Source organism: Oryzias latipes, chromosome 14 (genome assembly GCF_053564925.1).
Source record: "Oryzias latipes strain Hd-rR chromosome 14, Olatipes_Hd-rR_3.1".
Classification (NCBI taxonomy): domain Eukaryota; kingdom Metazoa; phylum Chordata; class Actinopteri; order Beloniformes; family Adrianichthyidae; genus Oryzias; species Oryzias latipes.
In genome coordinates, this window is record NC_136250.1 from 27,826,092 (window position 1) to 27,851,567 (window position 25,476).

Genomic DNA, 25,476 nt, shown 5'->3' on the forward strand with positions numbered 1-25,476 from the left:
GATTTCCCTTAAGTCTTATGTCTTTTGTCGTCTTCTGAATGCTTGCTTATGGGTGTCATTTGTTTTCTCCCCTCCCTCCCTGCCTCCTCCTAATTTCTTCTTTATTTGCATGCTGTTCCTCCTGTTCCACACCTCCCTCCACAACTGCCATGTCTTCTCCCTGTGTGCACAGACACTGCGCCCAGCACTGAACCTGCAGCTCATGGTTGGTATCTCTATTTTCCTCTTTATGTGGCTTTTTTGATGTGTATATATTTGTGCCTTTATGCTGACTTGCATGCCCCTCGCTTCTGTGTTTTGCCAAATGGTTTACTTGTTGCATCTTGAGATTGTGATTTTTTTTATTTAGAAAAGAAAAGGCACTTTTAAAATATATATATATCAATATATTCCATCACTTTTTATTCCAAACTGTGCCAAAGCAGTACCTATCTTTTTGTTTCATTTAGCAGTGAAATTAATTATTAAAACAATTATACCTAAAGAATTTATTTAGGTCATTTTTAGTGATGCTTAGAATCACAAGTGTGCTGAAATATTAAATTATCCAATTTGCCAAGTGGAAAAGTAATGCAAAAAATGATCACACTTCCACCGCCATGCTTACACGTGAATCGCTCAGATGCTGATTTTTGTTGTTTAACTTTGTTTCAAAACCAATCGCATTGATATCATTCGTCTAAAGAAAATAGTTCCAGAAGTTTTTCAGTCATGTTTTAATGTTTCATTAAGATTAAGGAAGAAAGAAAAAAACATACTTTCTTTTTTTTCTTTGGTTGTCTTGAAGTCAAATTTAAACCTGTAAATCAGTCCATAAAATCAATTGAAAACATGTAGACATGTCAGACCTACTTCATAGCTATACTGAATAGCTGAGTCTTGAGTTTTTTTCTTCAGTGGATGAAGCCCTGACGTCTTCAGGTGGGCTGGTCCACAGGCGAGGCCCACAGTGCCGTAATGTGGCTTCACCGAGGGTTTTTTGTTCTTTCCTAATCTATTTTCAAAGTCTTCCCAGCGGTTTTTTATGGAGATTATGCAGTTCTTAGCCACAAAACAAAAACCACCTTGTCTCCTTTTCTAGGACGTAGTTTCTCCAGAGCGGCAGGAGTTCTATAGAAATTCCCCTTTCAGTCGTTGGTGGGACCGGTGCAGATACCCATCTCCCTTCCTGTTGCTGAGAGCTGTCTGTTTACATGCTCTCTCACTAGCTTACAGCTAGCTTATCCCTTGTACTATCCTAGGCACATTAACATTGGGAGTTGGGTCATCTAGACCCACTAGACAGTGCTCTGAACCTTTTTTCTTCAATGATTTGTGATCTTCACTGGTGTCCATGGATTACATGAAATCTTTCCACCTTTATCCACCTTTGTCATGGTAGGGAGAACACGTCAGTGGAAGGGTGGGGGGTCATCTAAGATAGCACAAGGGTTATGCAACAAATCGGGGAGCAATATTGGAGCCATCCAGCCATACAGTTTTGAGTCGGATGCTGGATCAGATGAGGAAAAACAAAAGACGTACATTGATCTGGTCGTCTGTTCCTGATTCACAACGATTTGATTACAGAAATGATCAGAAATGCAATTTTGAACTTAATTTTCTTGATACGTGTCTGTAACTGGGTTGAGTTTTCTGCTCAAGTGAATGAAGACCACACTTGGATGTTGACTCAATCTCCTTTTAATCGTGCCTGGTTAACAGAAAACAAAATTTACAATGCTGTCCAGAGCTTCCTCCGTGTTTTCCCCCTAACAGTTGAAAAATGCACAAAATGAAAGAAAAGTTAGCATAAACATCCATGAATATTGGCGCAAACGTATACAAGTTACCAAGAAGCAGTGCACTTCAGCTTGTTTATAGCGGCTAAAAAAATTAAGAAAACAACATAAATTACAGAAAACTGACGCCGCACAATTCCTAATTTTGTAAGTTGTAATTGCAACAAACTAACTGTGCCTGTGGTGAGTTCAAGTACCCTCGAACAGACTAATACCGTGGTGCAAATGAATCCCAAACAACAGTTTACCATACATTTCGTGGAATTACAATATCAGAAACTTAACACTTGTTACATGTCCTTCATCATCAGAAGAATGCCACAAAACCGTGTTAAAAGCACAAAAAAAAAACACAATTTTTCCCTGGAATGGCTCTCCAAGATTTACCTTTTATAGGATTTACTCAGAAGTTCATGTCTGAAAGTGGAGGTTTCTAACTTTTGCAGTCTGTTCGTACGACGCTCTGAGACGTTTCACCTACCGACTAATGACAGTGTTTGCCTGAAGGTGCCAGAAAAGCAAAAACCAACACTGAAGACGAGACTGATTATATCAGCAGCGTGAGATGTTTGTGCGGAGGCAGAAATAGACCTCATTTTCTGTTGCCTGAAGAGGATGAACATCGTTTTCTAAGTCGGCCTAATCTGCATCCATTTTCCATTACGGTTTTTGGCCGCCGTTGTGCGAGCAAATTTATGTGCACGAGCGCTCTGTTAATCAAAGTGCTCCATCTAAAATTTTTAAAACCCTCTTCCCTCACCTATAAAGACTGAATTAGGAGCCAAAATGAGCCACTGGCCCATAATCAGCTCCTGTGTGTGGTTATTTAGCTGCGTGATTTCATTTAGGTGTGTAAATCACTTAAGGCCTTACACAGGTCAACAAGGAACCCAAACTAATGAAATGATCACACACCAAGACAGACTCGACCCACTTACACTTTGTCCTGTCGGCTCACCTGCCCTTTCGGGCTGCGTGGCGGCGGCGGCGGCTCGAGCTTCCTCTCGTTTTCTAGAGAGGGTCTGAAAATGTGCTGCATGGAAGCGTCCTGCTCAAAGACTGAAGCTTCGTCCAAAAAGATGAGATTACAATTCCGCGCAGATATTCTTGCCACACCGCTGAGGGATCTGTGATTATATGGAAGCATAATAAAAGTCCCACCGTTTCCATGGAAACTGTTTGTTTCAGTCGGCATAACCAGTATGTCTTTAACTGTTACTGTATCACACGAGCAGCACACAAATAGATGCGATTAGGAAGACGACAATTCCTATTAGAAACCTACTTTTGCTTTGCTCTTTTTAGGAGTTTCTTACATTTGTGTACGTTTTTTGGACAACTCTCCGTAGTTTTCAGTGTGAGGTATAAAACTTTATTTTTGTGAAGTATTTATTGAACGTTAAACCCGTAAACACTGATTACTGCTGAGGTTTGCCACGCTATCAACGATTTTACATTTATTGGTAAATTTTAATTAAATAATTTTGTTGATTGTATTTAAATCATGCTAAAGGTGACTCTTGTTTTACTCACTGGCTTCCAAATTCAGAAGTGAAACTCTAAAAGTTTATTTTCCGTCCAGCGTTGATTGCGATTGTGAGAACACTGCAAAACACTGCTGAGTTTTAAAAGGAAATCACAAAAATCTGTAATATACGCTGATAAACGTTTCCGTTTTTCATGATGTTTCTTCTCTGAGTTTGTCTCACTGAGAATGCAAGAAACACAGTAAATTAATTATTGATAATTGTTAATAACCCAATTTTACCCAAATCATTCCAATGAATCTAATTTATCCAACTTTGTTCTAATGAGGCTGATAAAGGGGAGCAACAACAAAGGATGTGGGTTATTAGAATAAAATAGAGAACATTATAGAATGGAACAAATAAGATAGAATAAAGAATAGAATAAACCAGAAAAGAATTAAGAATATTATTGAATAGAATAGAGAGTACTATAGAATAAAAATGAAAATAATAGACAATACTAATGAGTTGAATGAAAATAGAATAGAATAGAATAGAATAGAATAGAATAGAATAGAATAGAATAGAATAGAATAGAATAGAACATTTGATGTTTTCCGAACCTTTCAACTGTTTGACTTTTGCACCTTTTGTTTGGACTTTAAGATTAAACAAAGTTATTCGATTATTCACGTTGCGGCCTGCTACTCGTTTAAATGTCAAATGAGGCTAATAACTGTGTTTCATTATATCGATGATTTGCTTCATAGAACAAAATAATTTGATTATCCCCAAAAACGAGGAAAAAGGCAGAAGAACACGAGCTGGAACCAGATGAAGATGGAATGGCATTATTATTCACACAAAGTGAGTGGAGGTTAGCGGTGGATTCAGCTTTTGGTTAGCTGACTCTATTATTTATTCTATTCTGTGCAGATGTGAACGCCACTTTTCAGTTATTATAAATGGTTGTTTGCATGCAGCAGGTGATAAAGCATAAACTGTGAAATACTGCTTGTTTTTCTCCCAGCAATCAACCAAGGAGGAAAACTCTTAGATGACTTTTTATTCAGCTTATTTCTGATCATATTTGCAATATTTATACAGAATAAACAATATCCAGAATCATAAAATACTAATTTATTAAACAAAGTATGATTTTAGCATTGACAAATTTAAATATAAAAAATAAATTATACTTACGACTTAAATCAGCATTGTTGCTGAATGAAAGAGTTTATTGCTTTAAAGTGGATTTGTCCACCTTTTCACAAAATATATCCTATTTTGAGCTACAACAGTCTTTATTTCTAGACCATAATCATCCTAATTAAGACTAGAATTCCACAATTTAAAATAAATGAGTCTTAAAAATTACATTTAAATGTCAAAGTCAAGTGAAACTCTTGAAACAAGACAGATAACCATATACAGATAAAACTGCTGCTTAAAAATATAATGGAAAGCAAAAAAAAAAAAAAAAAGTTTTTTATAAGAGATTTATATATATTTTTTTTATTTAAATAACTCAAGAAAAACTTTGAGATTTATTGTCTTAAAACAAGTTGTTTCATTTTACTGAAAAGTTACGACAGAGTTTTATCTCATAGAAACTACACAAAAACACTTTTTGGGCTCAGTGCTTACTATGTTAATAAAAAATAATAATAATAATAATAAATAAAAATAATCAAACTTTAAAGACACTTACTTCTTTTTTCACAGCTTCCTAAAACACTGTTTCACCAAAAAAAAGCCCTAAAAGCTTTCTCCAGTGTCCAGATGAAAGGTGGAAAGGTATCCATCACCCTCAAGCCCTCAAGTTTCATAACATCCAGTTTCCTAATAAAGCCTGAGTTTGAGCCACGGTTTAATGAATATCGACACGAATAAGTCAGTGGACTGCAGCTCAATAAACAAAACATCCCTGGTAGAGTTTTCCAGTCGTTTTTCCCCGCGGTCTGATTCGATAGGGGAGAAAACCTGATCATGGGCTGGAATTTTGAAGATGTACACCTTAGATCAGATCTAAAATGGTGTTTTTGAAGTAAATTCAGCTAAATTAAGCAAAAAAAAAAAACAATCCTGGGTGGATATTAGGGGAACTACTTGTTTTAAGGACGTCTCGATGGTGATGTGTGGGGTTTTCTCTCCTCCGACCACCAGGGGGAGTCAGTTAGTTCTTGCATGTTTGCGGAGCAAGAGAGATGACATTTTTTGTAATTTTAATTTTATTGAAGCAAATATTTAACAAGCAATCACGGCATGTCTGTCAACGACAACAATATCGATGCTGAGAGAAAGGTAGACAAAAATCAAATAAGAAAACAAATATAACTTAAAAGATAGATAAATAAATAAATAAAAATAAGGGGCAATTACAAAAAAAAGGGGCTATTAAAAAAGTTTAAATAGATCAAATAAATTACATAATGTCTGGGCATTCTTATGATTCATTTAATGTGAGAGAGATGACATGGTGGAAGAGACCGCCATTTTTATACTCGGCCTGGCATCATTACATTGATAAGACTTTTTGACCCCAATTGGTTCTGCGACACTTGATTTTGAGCGTCTGCCGACTCCCAATCTGATACTTTTATAACACAATTAAAATATGAACAAATTTCACAAACACTTCAAGTTCCTTTTTTACTTCATTAACTTTCTTTTATCGATGTAAATGGAGCATTTCAGTAAAGTAGCTTCTACAGTCAAGCATAAATGGTTAACTATTAACTAGTTAAAAAGGTGGTAATTAGTCATGTGAGAAAGTTTGATGACTGTAGGTTTAGTATCTTCAGTAATTTCCTCTTCAGCACAGCTTTTTGCTGCGGGACCAGCTGCCCCCCTGTAGCTCCACCCCTGCGTTGTGTGTCGTTGTTTGCATTAGGACAAACCAATAAAGGCGCTTGCTGGCAGTTTAAAGGTTTATTAATGAGTTTTTGATCCAGGAAGTCCAAATCTGTCGATATCCGGTCAAATCTATCGAGCTGTTTTTGTGCTCCTACCGCTAAAGTTGTTCCGTATTCTGCTGCATTTTACGGCGCTAAAGTGTCGTGATCTGTACTTATCTGTAGTAATACGCTCACGTGATTGGATGGGGATGATCAGATCGTTAAAGACGTAAAACCAAGAAGGTGGAGATTTTTTACACGTCTCTATGACAGCTGGGAAATTTTCCTTTTGACCCCTCCAAGTGCTTTACCACTGGATTCATGCTTGAAAAATCGAGCTTTTACGCATTCAATGAAGGACTTTTCCATCACTCAGAATTAGCACTCATAAATCACTGGCTGATGAGCTTTTCTGAAGCAGTGTTAGTACGTTGCCCTCACTATACTGCGTCTTATTATTCAATTCTTTGAAATACACACTTCTGCTTTGACAGAATGACTGTGGGCACGTGCGACCTGATGAACGAGAAGCAAGTTGTAAACCGCTTTGTTTAGAAATGTAACGGCTATTATTCGTCTAAGCTGGAGCTGGCTTTAGCTGCACATTTAAACCGTTTACCTCAAAAAGAAATATACGTTTTTGAGGAGAGAAAAAAAAGGAAGCACATTTTTTTTTAACATTGTACGAAGCCTTTCTGTTGAGACTGTTTTCACATGCAGGTTAAACCTTAAGCTCATAAAATGCAGAGCCTTCTTTCAGTACTGTGGTCCTCATCTGTAGAAATGTTTAAATGTAAATTGAAGACACATCTCTTTAACTTGGCTTTTAAATAAATAATTGAATCAACTTATTTATGGTTTATCATCGGTAAGTTTTTACCCTGTCTACCTGTAGTGCCTCCTCTAATGTTAAGCACAGTTTTTTTCTTACTTTTAATGGCTGTCTTTTTTGTTTTTGGTTTTGATCTATTGTGTTTTAAGACTTTTATTGCTTTAGTCTATGTTTATATTCGACTTTTATGTCAAGCACCTTGTGTTTGACAACATGTTGATGAAAATTGCTATTTAAATAAAGTGATTGATTGATTGATATCTGTCTTAATTTACACAGTTAATTGGATCTTTTTGTCCTGTAGCCATTTCAGAAAGCATAAAATTATCTAAGAATAAAATAAATATTCAGACTTTAACAGGTAGTGTCATATTACCTTAAGGAACAAAGTTCCAGGTCCAGTGTCACACAGAGTCCATGCTTGTAAGAGAGCATCAGCACTGACCGCCCGAATCTCTGTATCCTGTAAGAGGCGGTTGCCATGGTGATGCCCTGCTTTTCAAGGCTTTAAGAGAGAGAATGCTATTGAGCTTGAAGGCTCTTCTTGAGATTGACCATTTCCCTCTAAAATAGGCCGGGTACAAGAGAAGAGGCGTGGAGGGCAGGAGGGAACAAATTAAAAATGCAGCAGAGAGAAGACGAGGCTCTGGGATGAGCCGCTAGTGGATCGGAGATGTGGGTGTTGGAATGTTTTTGCTGTTACATATTTAGCTTTAGCTTTGATGTTGAAATGAAGGAGAGGCCCAGGAACAGAAAGTCATTTAAATTGATTTGTTTTATTTGGCATATAGATAAACTTGAGCACAATATTACCCCTGTATTTATGGGGTTTAGGGATCAGAGACACCCAGTAATGTGCAGAAGTCATAAATACGCAGAATCCACTGATACAAAGAGGCCAGTTTTATATCCATTCATCTGGATGATTATTCATGCGTATTTCATGGGTGCACCCACCAAACATGGACTCAAAACTTTTGTAGCAAACACTAGAGTTCTAAACACGGAAGCCTGACACACACATCTACACGTGTTTGCATAGACTTTTCATTAGAAGTAGTCACTTGGATCCGAGTATGGCGTTTCCTGAGTTCTCCGTTGTGAACATAGTATGAGAAGTTGCTTCAATCATATTAACACAAAAAGAGGAATCCCTACAAATTAGGTTAAATTAAAATCATAAATATCACTTAAAAATGTTGAAATACAAGCTGGGTTGGATAAAGTTGTGTGAAGCATTTTTACAGTTTGACTTGTCCTTTTTTCAGCTGTTTTCAGCTTGTTTTTCTAAATTATACAGAAAAAGTGTTTGTTTTTTTTAAAAATATCCTGACCAGAGTCATAAGCAGCACTATTGGCTGCAAATACATTTTGTGTAACACCATGAAGGTAAATGTTTTTTTTAAAGTCCCATAAGGGCCCTCAGTTTGGTGTTGGGGCACGGTTCGGTCCCCTCGTCTCACGTTTGTCTCCTCAGCCTTAATGAAAGGGCAACTTGGGGGAAGATGCCGGTTGTTTTAGCTGATGGCTAGGAGCATTGACTAATTTCCCATCCAGAGAGGTGAGCACGTCTGGAAAAGATAGACCTGCCAACACGCCTGTCAGCTAGCTCGCGAAAGTCATGGGATAATTGAGCCGCACTCTGAGATCTAATGGTGGAGAGGAATGCAGAGGTGTAATGGCCATTTTCCACGCAGTGGGATTCTAGTGAAGCACAGGACTTTTCCCTTTATTCCACTGACTGAGCCATTATGTTTGGATGTCATTAAGAAGACATGACTTTCATTAGAGCGCTAGGATGCAATAAACTGGATAAATCTGATACCAATGTGACGATGCAGAGACTGCAGTTCCAAAATGTGATACTACCCTGTGGGGTCCCTGCCTGAGTGGCAGAAGTCAGTGATCGGTTGTAGGGACTGCTGTGTGTGTTTTTGTGATGGGTGGTCTGCCATGCTGAAGGCTGTTTACAGCAGGAAAATTTAACTTGCATTCCTCTTTAATGGACTAAATTTCTGTTAAAGCCGTAGTCACAACTGGTCTTACGGGTGGATACGGCTATCTGCGTGTGAAAAATGGTCAAACCCAGGTGGTCCGCATGAAATATCAAGGTCGTAGACCCCTCAGTGAACCTGTAGAAGAAAAATATTCTTGCACATTTTTCTTTTTTTTTTTTTTTTTTTTTATTTTAACTTGTCCTGTCCAACAGCTAGGCAAACAGATGAGAGCTGAGGGCCTCTTGTGTTGGACATATTTTATTTTAACAAGAGGGGTTATTCATCTTCAGACAAACCAAAGGTATGTCTGAATAAACCCCTTTTGTAATTGAGGCCAAAATTTATTAATTTCAATTATGTTTGAAAATCTTTGGTGTTGGACCGGACGGAAAAGGAAAGAAGGGAAGAAGAGAGAGGGACGTTAGAGAGAGGGGGGGGTAGGAGGGTGATAATAGGCGGGGAAGGGGGGTAAGACCATGAAGCAGCATAGAGCAGACAGGTTTACTGGTTGTTTATCATTACGGTACGGTTCAAATGTAGTACAAAAAGGGCGGGGCCTGTTCACACACACTCAAATATTATCAACACACCTGCTAGCTGCAAAAATGTCCACATGTCAACATGTACACAAAACAAATAGTGTTCACGAACGCATACCTATGCCTTTAAACCAACTAGTGTGAAATCTTTCATTCATTCAATCATGCAAACTATTAGTGCAAAGGTGAGCTAACACCAGTGCTCAAGTGAGTGTTTATGTTCTTCTAAAATGCATGGTGGAATGTGAAAAGAAGGAGGAGGAGCGCCCAGCCCCCCCCCACACCCAGACCCCCGCCGCAGCAGCAGCGGCAGCCGGAATTCCCCCAACGCCATACGGGAACAGGCAGGGAACAACCGCCCCCCGGGCGACCAAGACCGCCACCCAGGCCAGGGCCAGCAGGACCGCCGCGAGGCCCCCAGAGCAAGAGAGCAGGGAGGCGCGGAGGGAAAGAGAGCGCCGCCCCAGCCCAGCCAGGAAAGCAGCCCCCCCGCCGCGCCGGAAGAGCCCAACGCAGGGCCCCACCGGAGAGGGACGCCCACAGCCCCAGACGAGCACCCCACCACCACCCAGGAGTTCCGGGCATCCCCCCGCCCCGATCCCAGGTACGAGCCAGGACCCCCCAAGGGAGACCCGCTCCGCACTCCAGGCAGCCACCCACCCGGCCCACGGTTGGTCCAGGTAGGAGCAAGGCAGGGGCCCGCCGCCCCCGCCCAGGAGGGGGGAACCCCGGGGAAAAAAGGGCGGCCCACAAGGGGTGTTATAAATATGGCCCGACCAGGCTCGGCCATGTTGGAAGTTTGGCGGGGCCCAGCGCCCAGGGGCAAGGACCAGGACCCACCCCCCAGGGACACGAACACCCCCGGCTCAGGTGTAATATGAACCCCCCCACCGTGCGGAGAGAGCACCGCCGGGCCCAGGGAGCCGGCACCCAAGGGACACGGCCGCCATCGCCAAGGGGCCCGCACCCCCCACCAGGGAAGGGGTAGGGGACAGATGGACCCAGGTCCCACCTTCCTTGTAAAATGTGTGTGCGTGTATGGGTGTTTGAGAGGGTGTTTGTGTGCATGTGTGTGTGTTTATGTTTGAATGTATATATTGAAGGGGGAGGGGTGTGTGTACTAAGGGGGGTGCAGTTAAAATTGGCGAGTAGGGCACTAAGGGGACATCTCCTGATTACTCACAGTGATGTCCCCTCACCCTCCACACCAAGGGGCCCTAAATGTCTAAGGTGCGGTTAAAATTGGCGGGTAGGGTGCCAGGAGGACATCTGCTGCTTGCTTGCAGTGATGTCCAAGCACCCCCCCTACCAAGGACCCTACATGTCTAAGGTGCAAATAAAACCGAAAGAGGGGGGCCCACTCCATACGGCAACCATAGGAGGGGGCCCACTCCCAAGCAGCCCCCCCCCAAGGCGCATCGCAGGCTAGACCCCCCACCCCCTCACCCTAATATGAGGTTATATGAGGAAGGGGTAAGTTGGGGACAGCTGGTAGACTGTCCCCCGGTGGTCAAACAGCCGTCCCCCAGCCCACCCCCAGCAAAGGGGCCAGGGCCACCCAGCCCAGGGGCCCCACCCCCGGAGGCGCCGACACCCCAGGCCCGGCACCACCCACCCCACACAGAGAGAGAGGAGCCAGAAAGCGTCGCCCCCCCCGGAGCAAGCCCAGGCCCCCACCCCCAGACGCCGGCCCTAGAGGAGCTCTGGTCAGGCCTCGACGGGACCGAGGAGGCCAACCGGCCGAGGCAACCACTGATTGCCTCAGCGGAGACCCCGACCCGCCAGCCCCCCCGACCCGTACCAATAATGGGCCCCCCCTCCCCCCCAGAACGCCCCCCGACAGGACAGGGCCGACAAGCCCCCCACCCCACCCCACCCCAGACCCCGCAGCCGAAGCGGGTGACACCCAGAGCGACCGGGGGCCCCGAGAGGGTTGTCCCGTCCCGTCCCAGAGCCAGGGAAGGGCCGATCCCAGCCCCAGGTGCAGATGGTCAAACCCAGGTGGTCCGCATGAAATATCAAGGTCGTAGACCCCTCAGTGAACCTGTAGAAGAAAAATATTCTTGCACATTTTTCTACAGGCATGCTACAAGAAACACACATACAACACAAGTCAACACTTATACAACACGTAAGGGTAAATAAGGGTGAAGTAGGTGAGACGCAGGCGTATCATGCCCTGCAGACTGTGCAAGGAGCCAAATAGTGCTCCTGACTGTTAAGGCTGCTTTCCGCTGGTCTGTTTGTGGTGCGTCTCTATCGACAGAAAAATAGAACTTTCATTATTTGATTTGAATGTTTACATCGCCAATGACATGTCTGCATCCGTCCGTCCCTCCACAACGCAACGCAAACTTTACGCAGGAGTTCTGTTTCTTGATCGTTGACGCGTCAACTTTGCGGCAAAAAGCCGGAGAAACAGGAAACATTTACATGTTCCTAAACAGGTTCCTTGTAGAGCAAGAAACAGCAGACTCTGCCTGTTTGTTTCATTTTCTTTGTATATAGGGTCTTAAAGTCCTACTCCAATTGCTTTTAAAATTCAGGGCACTACATAGTTCTGCACTATATAGTTTTTTTAGTAGTTAGGAGTTAGGGTGGGAATGCGGATATTGCCATAGTTTTAGCAGAACTGCAGAGCTGAGTTGTTGTTGTCGCTAAAGTTAGCCAATTTCCCATCAGCCCTTTGTTTACACTCTCTCCCACTAGCTAATAGCCACTCACAAGTCCAAGCTAACATTAGCATAGCAAAACAAAAATTGTTGGGCAATACCTGAGCTAGCAGGCATACAGTTTCCGCTCAGACGAGGAAAATTAAGACGTACATGGATCCATTTGTCTACAAGTGGATGCATCAGAATTGGAGTAGGGAAGGGAAACTTTGACCCGCCCATCGCAGATGCGGCATCACATACATGAGTTTTTTCAAACTTTGGGTTTTTATCTTCCCCTGATTATCACCATTTGAAGAAAAACTCAAAAACGCAGTTTTGATTTTAAATTATTTTATATATATATATGTTCTCCATCATGAGAAAAATGCTACAAGAACAGTCAAAAACACCAAAAACTCGATTTTTATTGGAATGGGTTTAACCTTAACTTTACCTTCTGTAAATCTGTAGACATTCTGGTACATTCAGATCACCTTGAAAAAGTTTATTATTTAAAACAGACAAAATATGTTAAATAAGAAGTTCCTTTTTGAAAGTCATCCGGGTCCTGTGATATTTATGGTTTTTTGATGACCATAACCCTTTGTTGGCTTCCAGTTGGGATGCTATTTATTTCTCTAATAGTTTCTCGTGTTTCCAAATAACCACAATTTTAATTTCATTCATAAAAAACTTCAGCGCATTAAAAAGTTTGGAGGTTTGGTGGTAAAGAAAGATCAAGACATTTATGCAGCATCCATCAGTGGCGCAGCGGGGCTCTGTTATTCGGGATGCACGTGTGCTCATCTTTAAATGTGTTTGCATTACAGACTGGCTCACAATGGCATCCACCAGCCTTTAGGGGCTCTGTCAAATAGGCACATATGCTGCTCTAATTAGTTTCCGACTCACAACTGAGTATGACAGGTGACAAAGAGAGGTCCCCCAACCCTCCGCTGAAACTTCTTTTCTTCTCTCATTACTCGCCTCCTGCTGAAAGTCAAGTGAACCTCAAAGGTGCCGTCTGCTTTTTCATGATTAAATAAACAGGGAAGTGCTAAAATAGATTAAGTGTAATCAGTGTTGATTTTTGTCTCACCTGTGACAAAGATGTAATGTTTTTAATCAGGCAGCCGCTGCACGGAGCTGAAACTTTAAAGCAGAAGGGATGCATACAGTTTAGAGACTTTTGCAGTGCAGAGACAGTTCAGAAAAACCCACTTCTACACAATGAAACCTGATCAAAATCTATATTCGATTAGTTTTGAAATGTTCGGCCTTAATAATCCAGAGAAGGTTGTTTGAGTCGGCCAGTCTTTATGTGCTATCGATGAGTTATTTAGGATAGGGACACGTCAGTCCCTTACCATGGTCCAATATACGTGAAGAGTGATGCCATATTGGGACGGTATGCAGATACAGTAAAATGACAATGAATAAGAAAAAAACTCTGCTCATCAAAAAAAATAAGACCCAGGCTTTGGTGAATACGTTTTGTATGAGATCCAACAGATGAACGTTTTTTCTTACTTTTCTATAAATAAATACGTCATTGTATAGGAAACGCAATGTATACCTGATGCATTGTTGTAATGATATTCAAATCTACAACATACTAAGATTTACACAAACTGGCGTGACGAGATCCAGGTGGGGGGCACTGTAAATCCTGCGGCGGGCGTGGCTTGCCGAGCCAGTCAAAAGGATGTCGATGTCGGGCACCCGGGCGTCATCTGACAAGCGGTCTACCTTACGCCACGTGTCCCTCATCCGCCCACCGGACAGGCATTCGTCGCTGGGCTCTCCCCTCTTTGCCCACCGCTACTGAGGGGATCCTGGTCAGTTTTTCCCTTCACTCAGTAATTTGCTTATATTCAGCGGGTCGTCTCACTGATCCGAGGTACAATACAAACAAATACTAAGGTCGTTTTTCAAAAAGCAATAAAAGATCTGTGCTCCTGCCAGAAAACATAAAATTGAGTGCCCAAGTCTAATGCTACCATTGACTTTGAATAGGCTTGGTTTGTGTTTACTTCACCATCTTTCCCTTTATTAGCTGACAGTATTAACTTGTTGTGGAAAATCCCCTCCTTGTTCTTTCAGCTCTGTTTGTGTAATTGTAGCACAAGTTGAATGCTCTTTCCAATGTGGCGTCAAACCTTGCATATGTATCTTGTAGTGCGTCGTCTCTATCCATTTAACACCTTGTGTAACATCCCCACACAGCCAGGCCAGATACAGCTGGTCGTCAGTGGAGTTATGTGCTGCGCAGTATAGAACTTTTATTTATTTAATTATAGTTAAATAACAGTTTAGGTAGAAATGATTGCCAAGAACAGACAAGCATTTTTTTTTTCCAAATTGCTGCTCCGAGCTCGTTGGTAAATGTGGAGCTTAGCTGTCAGAGGCATGCGGGTTAAAAATAGAGCCGTCTGTTAGAAACACGTTGTTAGCCTGTTAACTGAAAATGGGGGGGGGGGAGTGCAACTTAGCACAAACGCACTTCGGGCAGGTTTTATTCTTAAGGAAGGCTGCACAAATTTCAACAGTATTATTTTGAAAATGACGATTCCCTTTAAAAAACTTCTATTCTAAGGCAGGGGTGCTCATTACATCGATCGCGATCGACCTTCAAGGACATGAAGGTAGATCGCAGGCCAGCAAAGATAAAGAAACATATACTTCTAAAAAACCCATCAGCGAATCAAAATCCTCACCAAGAATTACATGATTTGATTGACACTCAGAACGCCCAATTGAACATCCTCTGACACATACGTCACTGCACATGCGTGTTTAAATACACGCAAACTCTGTCTGTCATCAGAAAGTCGCTACTTGCCCCACGGCATGTCAAATTCCGGGCAGAAGACCACTCTGCCCCACTGGAGTGTTTATTGAGGCCCGGATCGCCCCGCGTGCCTCTGCGGTCCAAGCCCGATGGATCCAAACTCAATGAGGCAGCAGTGTTTTCCTGTAAAACGCGCTTCTCGAGCTCTTCCCACGGAGCCAGCCTCACTTTAGGAATGCCATGCTGCCCCCATTGCACGGTTTACAGCAGAGCATGAAATAAGATAGTCACTGCCGTCTGTTTTTGTAATGAAAAGCCTTAATACTAAAGTATTTAATGTGCTCTTACTGTTTAGTTTTTTTTTTTTTCAAACTTGTCCTGTCCAACAGCTGGGCAAACAGATGAGAGCTGAAGGCCTCTTGTGTTGGACATATTTTACTTTAACAACAGGGGTTATGAATCTTCTGACAAACCAGAGGTATGTCTGAATAAACCCCTTCTGTAATCGAGGCCGAACTTTATTCGTTTTAATCGTATTTAACTATCTTCTGTGTTGGACCGGACGGAAAAGGAAAGGAGGGAAGAAGAGAAAGGGATATTAGAGAGCGGAGGATGGGGCGGGGGGGGTAAAACCATGAAGCAGCAAAAAGCAACAGGTTTCTGGATGGTTATACTCATTACAGTGAGTTTCAGATGTACTACAAGTCTATAAGGGCGGGGCCTGTCCACACACACACTCAAATGTTATAACATTAATGCAATAATGTTCACACACGCATACTTATGCCTGTAAACCGACTAATGTGAAATATTTCATTCAGTCACACCAACTATTTGTGCAAAGGTGAGCTAACACCTGTGCTCAAATGATGGAATGTAAAAAGAAGGCGGGAGAGTGCCCAGCCATCCCCACACCAAGGCCCCCGCCGCAGCAGTAGTGTAGTTTAAATAAACAATTTTATGTACAAATAGTTCATAATACTATGTTTATTAAACTGTATTTTAGTCTCAAAATACTATGTATATACATATTATATATATATAGGGTTAGGGTTAGGGTTAGGGTTAGAGAGAGAGAGAGAGAGAGAGGTAGATCTTCTCAAAAGTAGCTCACATGCCAAAAAAGTGTTGTCACCCCTGAACTAAGGGATCAGAGTTTAGGACGGTGGGGAAAAACAAGTGTTTCTCCAGTCAGTTGACGACTTCACCTCGTAGCTTCACGTCTTTGAACCTGAGGAGGCCGAGTGTTTGCTGAAGAGTGGTTCTGGATTCTTTGTCTGCGTGAGCAAACACAGATCCTTTCTCACTGCAGACACATTACAAATACCATGGATGCATATTAATCCCAGTTGTAAATGCTCAGATCTCATTATCCAAACAGCAAATTAAAATAGGGAGGACGTGCTGGTACAAACTGCTGACGGGCCCTTCCAGCCAGGTGTCCCCACGGGGCGGCAGGATGTATGCGGTCCCTGAATGATGAATTTCGTTTCTGGTTCTGTCCTTGCAGAAAGTCTGCCATCTGCCACTTCACCGAGCATGGAGGGGAAATGTGACTTTACACGTCACCTTAAAGTTTCCTTCATTTCAGATAAGGTCCACCTGATTTCACACTCTTTTTTTAATCAATCATCGCCCTATTTATTTGTAAAGTCTGGCCTCAAACACTGTGCCCTTTATTTAAGTGGTATTTCCCATTACTTATGGGGAAAGAAAATTAAATTGTCCTGACTTATTGTAGATATTTAATTAATGCTCTGAGCCTCTAATATGCAGAGAAAACAATGTGTGAACTTGAAATATGTCTTCCCCCAAAGCATTTGATCTGCGTGTTCTCAGTTTATGAATGCCTTTTTTGCAATTTGCATGTTTAATTGGCCTTGTGTTGCCATGACAACTGCAAAATTGTTCCAACTTTGAAGCGGACTGGGTTGGGTGGACACGGAGAAATTAGTTTCTGGGCTCGGATTTTGAAGGGAAAACCCTCGCCCTCGCTCTGTGGCATGAAATGGAAGCCACACCTCAAATTAATAAATGTAATTTTCTCAAAGTAAAAATGAAATCTGAGAGGAAATTGAAATTGATTATTAATAGCTGGGGAAGTAATCACCCCCTTTCTTTTTCTTATTTCAGTTCCGGTCTTTTAAAAGCTTCTGTCAGATTTTTTTTCCCTCTCTTCTTTGGTTTGATAGGTTTTGGATTTGTGTTTCGACGAAACCTTTTTTTTTGTAAACGACACCAGCCCCAAGGTGGACTTCCTTCACCTTTAGCTCCGCCCGTACAATATGTGGCTCTGATGTGAGCTGTACGTCAAACGCAGCGCAGCGGATTTTCTTTTCCTCCCTGACAGCATCCGTACACATAAGCTGTTCTGAATTTGCTTTGAGGTCAGGCTTGGATTTAAGGCCTACGCCAAACACTTCACCCAGTCTCGCTAAAGGATTTCATTTCCACAGCAGAGTGTGTGTCTGTGTGTGCGTGCTGTAGCTGCGCCTCTCGGAAAGTGTACCACAAAATGTCAACAACTGCCACAACAGCATGACAAAGCAGGCGTTTGGGGATCGTGATGACAAACTAAGCATTGAATTTTGCGTGCAAGTCAATGCATTTAGACTCCACAGACCCAGACGGTTTACAAAATAGACAAAAAATTGAAGGAACCTGCTAGAACGCCTCAAGAAAGAACCCAGTAAGGGCCCGTTTACAGCTGAGGATTCAATAATCACCCTTTTGGCAAAAGAACATGTCCCTGTTTAGAAAATCTTTTAAAATATATCAAGCTTCACCCAAATCCATCCTCCAGAACAGTTGTTCAAGTCATTTAACCTAAACCCAAAGTTTCAGAGGACCAGTAAATAAATTCAGGCTTCAAGGGCTTATAAATAAAGTTTGATTTGATTTGATTTGATTTGATTTGATTTGATTTGATTTGGTGTGTGAAGGATAAATACTTAAATAAGTAAATAAATAAGATAATAAATAATTAAATAAATAATCAAAAGTCGATAATAGTAATAATTATTGACAGTTAAAAAACATTTTAAAAACTGTAAAGACGAAAAGGACTTTCAATATCATGTAAATGGGATTTGATTGTGTTTGTAATTTAATTTAATTCTTATTTTATTTTTTTATTTTTTTATTTTTATATTTTGATTGGATTTGATCTAATTATGCACACTCACATTCTTTAGGAACTTCTGGGTGTTTGGAAGTCAAAGTTAAAATGTGGCCCAAAAAGAGCCCCCACTTAGACACTAGCTCAAGTGAGAGGCTTGTGTTCCTGTAATGTAAGAATCTGCACACAAGTGTCAACCAACAGTCACAGGACGGAAAAGCAAACCTTCCCACCAAAGTAAGCCAACAGCACAGGATCTCCTTGGAAAGCTTGGACCTTATTCCTATTTTTTATCTGGTAGAACTGTTCATCATTCATCTAATCACAGCAAGTTCTCATCCAAACTGTAATATAATAATGGGATATAACTATTCTCAGGGTGTTAAGCTGTATCTGGGCCATGGCTAGCTCAATAAACACCGTCTAATAATGGCTTTTAGTGGTCTCGGGAGGGCCTTATCCTAACACAATGAGAACTCTCAATGGCTCCCAAGGCCGAATGAGTGTGCAGCTTGTTGCAGAGATGCACATCCGTCCTGATAATGGGGACACCGGCTGACAAAAAAGCAGCCCGGTGGAACTTCTCTCCATCCTCCAGTTTACCCTTTCTTCTGTCATGCATGATTATCCAACCCACCCCCTCCACTCTCAATCACACAAAAACCCCGGAGGGTTTGTGCCTGGAGTTGAGAAAAGTGCCCTTGATTGTGTGCCTTCCAGACATTTTGAAAATATAATCCAGCACACCTGAGGTCGAATAACTGACCTTCTCTAAAATCAATAAAAATCTTTGTTATGTTAGATGACATAAGAAAACTTTCCTAATCACAGAGTCAGAGTGACAAACACAGACAGAAAAGATGAAGCTCTGTTTGGAACTGTCTGCTGGTAATAACAGAGACTCTGTGTTTCCCAGAGTTGTGTCGGAACAGGATCAGTGAAATGACATGAAGGGCTTTGTGTAGATTTGTGTGTGAAGCAGACCTGGGTGAAGGAACCGAGCTGCAGAATTGAGGAGCTTATCCTGGAAGGGAAGCCAAGACAATGACTGCATTTACATACAAGCAGTAAACAGACAGCTGCTCCGGTCAAGGTTATCCGGCGCCGTTTGCATGAACCCATCCTCTCCTCTGTTTAGCAGCCGGATGCTTTGAAATCTTCAGGTGAAATATGGGGGACTTGAAGAAAGCCAGACTTCCTGTTTGATGTATAAATGAAAGTCACTGGGGGCAAATCAGTTTAGCAACCAGGTGGGCTTGTTGGTTCACAGTTTTTGAAATAATATATAAAACCATTGACTGTATATGAGAACTGGACCGAGCGATTGAATAAAAATTGTTTATTTCAATATGGACACCGCCATGTTGGAGCCAGATGTCGTCAGTAAGTCGTGATTGGTCTTAGTCGGTACGAGTTTCTATGACAACCACTCTCACCAGTCAGGAGTGAGCTTGTTAAAGGTCCACACCCCTACCACTTAAAATTGGGCTACCCTAAATCTCTCAAACGGTTTGAACATTGGATGTGAGGGCCACTAGGCTCCACCTACTTTTATTGAGACACTTGATTGGTCAGTTTAAAGGTTAAATAACTTGCAATGAAAAAAATATCAAGAAAAAATGAGGATTTTAAAAAGAAGCAGAGCAAGACTGGTTATTCTAAAAATAGAATGACTGAACAACTGCTGTTTTTTTGTCCATAACAGTCTATAAGATTTTGGCTTCCTGGAGCCCGCGACCACTTCCTGTTTAGAACTCCAGTGGGAGGGGTCATTCAATCCAGTTTTATTTCAGCCAAAACCCAGCTTTAACAGGTAGATCTTGAGCCCTCCTTTAAAAATTAAAAAAAGCCTAATTTCTGCCAGTCCGGTATTTTGAGTGTTTTCATTACGAAATGAACCCAAGCCAGACCAAACTAAGGTTTTTTGGACCCCCCCCCCCCCCCCCCCCCCCCCCCCCCCCCCTTGGTTGTAGGTCCATTGAAAAATGGAACAGAGCAGTAACAGAGCAGTTAGGGCGGAGCTACTGTTGAAACCTGTTAATTGGCTAAAGGTCATTGGGACAAAAAAAGCATCTATATTCCTCTTCGCTGCCCGCAATCTTCTCTCAAACAACGTAAAAAGCTTGGCATATAATAAGTACAAAAAGCCAAGCCGAAAATCTTTTCTGAGAGAATATATTGTTAGACACAGAAGTAGTCGATTTTCAATAGTGTCTCGCAAAAGTGGCGTCCACCTGTTGCTTCCATTTTCAACTGGAATTATGAAAAAATTGAATTCATAAATCGTTGGCTCAAGCTGAACAAAACGATATAAAATACAATACAAACATATTAGGAATATAAACGTGGATTAATAGAAAACCCTCCGTTGCTATGGAAATCTAAAAGTTTACTTTTGCCGATTTTTCTAATATTGACACAGACTTGCTCGTCACCTCCGGGCGACCAAAAAATATAATGGTCGCTATGGAGATAAAACCAACAGAAAGTCTGCCATTTTGGAAAGAAGTTTATTTCTGAACAAGGTGGCAGGGGCAAAAGGGGTGCGTTAGGCGCGTGTACTAGCTGCTCAGCCAGGGAAAGGAAGGTGGTCAAAAGGGGGCAGTGAGGGCAGGTAGCGCCTGCAGAATAGACTACACCAGTCACAGTTTTCATTGTAATTGTCATTTATTTGTTTTGGTATTTTACCTTTGAATAGCTTTGTGTCAATGCTACAAATTGTTTAAGTGCGACAGGTGTTTAAAAAAGAAGATTCAGAAAGGGGGCATATACATTCCTCAGTAATATGTGTTCCTTATGGTGTTACTCAATGTAGAAAACTATCTGTTACACTTGTTTGGGTAGAATCTTATCGAAAGTGAGGCTGTCTGTACTGTGAATGGTGAGACTCAGGTGTCAAAAATGCAGTGTCCTTGCAGATTTGTGTCTTTCTGCCACCGTTCATACCTGCGTCACACCAGTGCACAGTTGTCTGAAGCACAGCGGCAGGGATGGGAGCCGCTGAAAACAGCACTTTTCCACATGTCTAAAGATTCCTGCAGAGTAGTTATTTGCAAAAATGATTGGCATCTTCTTCTGGAAAGCCTTAATGCACAGTAACAGCTGAAATGTCATATTTTACTTCACCGGAGTAAGACTCCTCCACTGTCACCCCTGTGGAGAAGTCCTCCTACAGTTGCAGTTTTAACATAACATGTCATTTTTCCATAAAAATTCACATGAGGCTTGACATGCTCCATCGTATTAAAGACAACAGCAGTGGGTGCAAAAAACGGAATGTTTTCAGGCAAGGACTGCAGGCTTCTGAGTCTCAAATTCACCTTTTTCTCTGATTTGACTCAAATTAAAATAAAATAAAACACTTGTGGGTTAAATATTTCACAAGAGCATTGAGGTGTTAAGTAGCTACCAAAGTACTTTACTTTTTCATGAACATTTCTGTGTCTCATATGGCTTTTGAGATGATTATTTGATGTCAACATCTTTTCCAAAGTAGCTTTCCAATGATGGTCAAAAAGTTAGGAGTAGATTGATTGGAATCCTTAGAAGTAGTTTACACTTGTAGAAGGTGGAAAAGTTGATTTTTTTTTTAATTCAAGATGGTGGCCGCTTCCCAAGGCTAGAGGTTAATGGAACTTTGGTTGTGGACTTAACCTAATGGGAAATTTCATAAAAATCACTCAAAGAAAAGTTTTCTTTTCCCAAAGTGCCAAATTTCACACTTTGCCACAAAATGTCCACCAAACTGTGGCCATCCATCCATCCATCTAAACATCCATAAATCCATCCACCCTTCTAAACATCCATTCATCCATATATCCATTTTCTTAATCTGTTGTATCCCTTTTGGGTTCACGGGGTTGCCACAGCCCCAACTGGCCACTGTTGGGCGAAGGCAGGGTACACCCCAAGCAGGTCGCCAGCTTGTCGCAGGGCCACACAACCACACACACTCACATTCACATAGAAGGACAATTTAGAGTAACCAATCAACACATGAAACATGTTTTTGGACTGTGGGAGGAAGCCGGAGTGCCCAGAGAAAACCCACACATACACACAGAGAACATGCAAACTCCAACCAAGGCGTTTTCACTGTCAGGCGAAGGACTAACCACTGCACCAGCATGCAGCCCCCTGTAACCATCCCATGATCATCTTAAAGCATCCTTTGAATATCCCTGACATAGTTGTGTTTTGGTTTCATAAGTGGATTTTAGTTTAAATGTTTTTTTGTATCTCACAAGAGATGATAGCCCCATTCATTTTTTTATGGTTTTTCCCATGTGATGTCATCATTTTTTGGGAAGGTCTTTCACTTTCACCATAATTCATTTTCACTGGATGCTTGGTTAATTTTTGAGTATTTTTGCTCATATGTCACACTAAGAAAGGAGTATATTTATAGTATTTTATTTCCTTCTAATGAAAGTTTGGATGGATGGATGGATGGATGGATGGATGGATGGATGGATGGATGGATGGATGGATGGATGGATGGATGGATGGATGGATGGATGGATGGATGGATGGATGGATGGATGGATGGATGGGTAGGTAGGTAGGTAGGTGGAACAAAATTATAGATAAGTCATAGGAACACCTGTAAAAGCTCCTTTTTTCTATGACAAAGTAAATTAAATTTAAACAAAAATAAATAAATAAAAATACACAGCAAAAGCAACTGTTAAAGAACAAAAAACAACTGAAAAACAACGACTACAACAATTTGTAAAATAAATAAATGAGTGAATGAAGAGAGAGCTGAGCCAAAAAGCAAAGCTCTCAATTTACCGGTCGATCTTCGTGCCAATACTCACCTATGCTCATGAGCTATGGGTCATGACCGAAAGAACGAGGTCCAGAATACAAGCGTCTGAAATGAGCTTCCTCCGTAGGGTGGCTGGGCGCTCCCTTAGAGATAGAGTGAGAAGCTCGGCCACCCGCGGAGAGCTCGGAATAGAGCCGCTTCTCCTCCACATCGAAAGGAGCCAGTTGAGGTGGCTCGGGCATCTAGTCCGGATGCCTCCCGGACACCTCCCTGGAGAGGTGTTCCGGGCATGTCCCACTGGGCGGAGGCCCCGGGGAAGACCCAGGACACGCTGGAGAGATGACATCTCTCGGCTGGCCTGGGAACCCCTCGGGGTCCCCCCAGAGGAGCTGGAGGAAGTGGCTGGGGCGAGGGAAGTCTGGGCATCTCTTCTTAGACTGCTGCTCCCGCGACCTGGTCCCGGATTAGCGGAGGAAGATGGATGGATGGATGGAAAAAAACAAAACACCCGTGGGTTTGTGGAGTGTCACTGTAACACGGTGTCGTACAGTCTGTAGACATCTCTGATGCCTGTCTAGCAATGATTTTTTTAGAGCAGTAGTAGTTGCTGCAATGAAAATTAGAATCCCTCTGGTTCATCTCCAAACAGGGCTTTTGGTTAACACATTTTCAAATATTGGAGCCTCGAAAACGACTAAAACCTTCCACCGCCTGTCAGCCGGCTTCATAATCAAAACTCTCCTCCTTTGCTTTATTTGACCTATTCGCAGAGCTTTCTTGTTTGCTGAGTGGGTTTAATGTTCTGCCAGCCTTTCAGAAAAAAACCCCCCAACAATTTGACATTTTCAAAAAGTCTCATTGAACCCTCGGCCAAGGTGTTTTGTATGTAAGGCGTGTAGCGCGCTGCCCAAGAGGCATAAGATTTAACAGACATCTTTAAAATGGGCTCAATGAACAGGTTCACGGGGACTTTAATTACATTCACTCCTTTAACCGCCAGTCTTGTTGGCAACAGAGGTGAATCTTGACAAGCCAATGTGCTCTTATGACAGCCCACCAACACATCTCTGCCCTGCTTCTGATTGGCGCTCTATCCACAGGCACGCCAGCCAAATAACTAATGCTTAATTAGCAGATTAGTAGATCCAATTAGCTGATCTCCTCCGCCTCAAATCCCGCCTGTGTCAGTACGTCCTATGAGATACGGGACCCCTCCGTGTTCTTTTCTCTCCCTGTCGAAATGACCACTCCTGATTGACTGTTGTTTAGCCCCATGGACACTTTGTTTGAAGCCTGCTCTGGATTAATCATTTATACTTCAAGCACATTTTAAAGTAAGACTGAGCTGAGTGTCGGCTCTGAGGTAAGCCCGAGCAACAATGATGTAACACAAAAGCAAACAACTCTTATTTTCTCCAACACAGACAGTCTATGTGGAAAATTCATATCGGAAGACGAAAGCGAGCGTACGCTCTTCCACCACACCGATGAGTTGGTTTTAATCAGAAGATCTTTTTAAGCACTTCATTGTATTCTTAAATTATTACAATACTTGTGTTGAAAGCAATATAGGCTGTTAGTTAATTAACTAAGAAATCAGTAAATTAAAGAGGTACTTTTTACTTTTGCTAATGTTCTTGAAAAATAACTCACTCCTAATAAATAACCCGTCCTGCTAGCATTTCCACTCTAAGATGAGGTTTTTAAATGAACTGCAGAAACTAGTGAAGCTACATTAAGTGCCTTAATTACCCATTCTGCTTTCCAACTCATCACATGGAAAACTGGAAAAAGATGCTCCAATTTTCCTTCACACTCATGAGCGTCTGAAAAATTCATTTAATTCAACTCCAAAAAAGATCCTTGAAGGGAAATTAGAAGTTGTAGCTGCTCATAAAACACACAAATATCACAATAAAAACAGAATAAAGTTACAAATAAAAGAGTTGACAAATAATAATCATATAAATCTCAAAAATTCATGCAGCTACAGTGTCGAGACAACCTAAACACTCGGACAAAAAGCAAGGGAAAATGGTCAGATTGGGGTTTTGGCGTGGATGTGTCCATGGCCTGATTCAGGTTAGCAATCGGTGCTCTGGCAGGTATACCTCTCAGGTAATAAACATGAGAAACCTAAACACCAACAGAACCACCGATTGATTTACATTTTACCATGTTTTTCTAATTCATTTTTAGTCTTCTTTATTCCTGCTTAATGCATGGAACAGTAAAGAGAAATTCACTGAAAAGCTTTTAGGATTTTGTAGATATAGATCAAATATTTGGACAAAGCTGAATCTGGAGATTATATCTTAGATTACATGTTTTACATGTTTGTTAATTGTGATGAAGTTGATGAAAAACACTTTGGAGTGGTGTTCATGTAGATTTACACAACTTAATCCATTGGTTTTGTAAGTACCTTGACCTTAAAAACCTTTTTTTACCACATTATTTATTTGGATCCCAAGTCTTTCATCACTTTTTTAGTTTCTTTTCCAAACAAAAAGTTTTTCAATTATTCAGCTTTTAGTGTGAAAAGCCTGACATTTCATATCAAAGACGGAGCAGCAGAGACCCAAAATAAACAGAAGCAAAAGAATTGTTCCAGAGCAAAGGGTCAG

At 41.7% G+C, this 25,476-nt stretch overlaps 1 protein-coding gene across 5 annotated transcripts in view; it reads left to right on the plus strand.

Moving 5' to 3' along the window:
• Positions 1-25,476, plus strand: part of cadm1a (cell adhesion molecule 1a) — a 501,435-nt gene that overhangs the window by 457,551 nt on the left and 18,408 nt on the right. For 3 of the 5 annotated variants that reach the window (XM_023962566.2, XM_023962565.2, XM_023962568.2), the window contains one exon: positions 173-205. The exons of the other annotated variants lie outside the window; for them this stretch is intronic. In XM_023962566.2, coding sequence (XP_023818334.1) covers positions 173-205 — 33 coding nt within the window. The remainder of the gene's footprint in view (positions 1-172; positions 206-25,476) is intronic. 5 annotated transcript variants of the gene reach the window in all.